Source organism: Penaeus monodon, chromosome 21 (assembly GCF_015228065.2).
Source record: "Penaeus monodon isolate SGIC_2016 chromosome 21, NSTDA_Pmon_1, whole genome shotgun sequence".
In the NCBI taxonomy this organism is placed as follows: domain Eukaryota; kingdom Metazoa; phylum Arthropoda; class Malacostraca; order Decapoda; family Penaeidae; genus Penaeus; species Penaeus monodon.
In genome coordinates, this window is record NC_051406.1 from 30,409,805 (window position 1) to 30,411,799 (window position 1,995).

At 36.9% G+C, this 1,995-nt stretch overlaps 1 protein-coding gene across 1 annotated transcript in view; it reads left to right on the plus strand.

Moving 5' to 3' along the window:
* Positions 1–1,403, plus strand: part of LOC119586421 (peroxisomal acyl-coenzyme A oxidase 3-like) — a gene marked incomplete at its 3' end in the record, with an annotated part of 6,630 nt that extends 5,227 nt beyond the window's left edge. The window contains 2 exon segments of the mRNA XM_037935143.1: positions 851–1,009; positions 1,257–1,403. Of these exon segments, the coding sequence (XP_037791071.1) occupies positions 851–1,009; positions 1,257–1,403 (306 nt within the window).
* Between the last annotated feature and the right edge of the window lie 592 nt (positions 1,404–1,995).

The window sequence follows — 1,995 nt, forward strand, 5'->3', positions numbered from 1 at the left end:
AACTCACCCAGGAACAAAGACAATAAAGAGTTATATTTTGTTAGAAATATTTGAATTGGAACTTGAGGAGATGGGAGGATGTGTTGTGGACTGATGAGGCAACCTTTCCAGTGACTGGAAATAGAGGAGGGAAATGTGGATGAGGCTAGGTATGGATCTGTTCTTGCCAGAGTACTTGAAAGCTACAGTCAAACACCCTAATTGAGTAATGGATGGGGGCCTTCAGTTACCATGGAACAGGGAAGTTTATTCTCCTGCCAAGAAATGTGACTATGAACAAGAACAGCTACTGGGAACTCGTCACCAAACACCTTGAGGACTGCTTGGTCACTGTCAGTCTAACAGGACAGTGCACCGACTCACATGTCTAAAGTATTAAATGACTGGTTTGAATAGGTTGTTGGTGACTCCATCAAAGACTGGCTGGGGAAGTCCCCAGATCATAACCCCCATCGAGAACCTCTAGGAGTTCATATAGAGGCTCCTTGGGGGAGGGACATCTCAATGGTGCCTAAGGTCGTGAGCACTTCCACAACGTATGGGGCAAACTTGAGACCCATCACCTTCAGTGGCTGATGTAATCTGTCTCAAGACACATGGCAATTTGAGTGAAGTGTAAGGGACTCACTACTTTTTACTGAAACCAGTAGATGTTCCCTCTATATTAATTTTTATGTTGCATAAAGTTGCATCATGAGGCAGTGACAAAAGTAATGACACTGACTGTAAATGTTAAATTTCACTAAGAAAACTACAGTTGAAATTATGTGTTCCTAGCAGCAGTGGGTTAATAAACAGTTGTAATTTTTATAGTTTTTATAGACAGGCAGTACATATTTTTTCTTTTTAGGACAAAGCCTGCAAATTCTTGGAAAATGACCCAGTGTTCCAGCATAGGGATGGAGACATGACTTTAGAGGAAGAGAGACAGATAACTTACAAACGTGTCAGAAGGCTCATGAGTCATGAATTTGTGGATGAAGATGAGATTATGTATGATTATAAAAAGGTAAGATAGTCTAGTGAGTATATACTCATCCTGTAAATAACTTCTTTTTATGTTAGTTTAAAAATTTACTTTTAGATATATCATCATTTGTTATTATATATGATTCTGTATATTGGTTGTTATTTTTTATTTGTAAATTAATATAATTTCATATAAAAGAAAAACCTTCTCAAGAATGAGAGTTTTGCAAGATAAATTAAATTTCAAAATGTTTACATTTCACCCTAAATTCCTAAATTATTGCCAGGCTCCAGCCCTGAACATCGTGATTGGGGGTTATGATTGGTCCTTAGCTGCCCGGAAGGGACTCTTGACTAATTTCATATCTTCAGGAATTATGGGTCTAGGGACAGAGAAGCATTACCACTATCTTGATGCTCTCAAGAATTTTGAGGTATGAGTCACATAAATCAATGTTTCGAGAAACTACATTTAGGAAATTTCTGTGTGTGTCATGCCTAAAGATTTGTCCTTTTTCCTGAGCTTATTTAATTTGATTAGGATTGTATATTTGAATTTTAGTCTGCAAATATGTTTATCTGCATATATGCATACACATATTCAGGTATACGTTTTTATAAATGTTTATCTATAATCTTTTGTATACTCTTTTTCCAGTCTTCCATAGAAATTTCCTTCAGTTAGTTTATCCCATGTCATTCAGTAGTGTGTGTAACACCATTGTTCCCCTCTCAGGCTGTTGCTTACAATTATGGGAGGCTATGACTGGTCTTCAGCAACAAAAAAGTTGCTCTGCCAGGACTTTTTCATTTTGGGAATCTTAGGGCAAGGATCACTTGATATATGCAGAAGCCATGAAAAACCATGAGGTAGAGTTGTGAACAGTTAAACCATGTATATTATGCATAGTTTTGTAGCAGAAGGGAATTAAATGGCACATTTATAAGCATTGCTCTTTTGGTTACTGCAGATGGCTTTTTTTCATCAGATTTTTCCTTTCCATATCTGTATACCAATTTGTTATT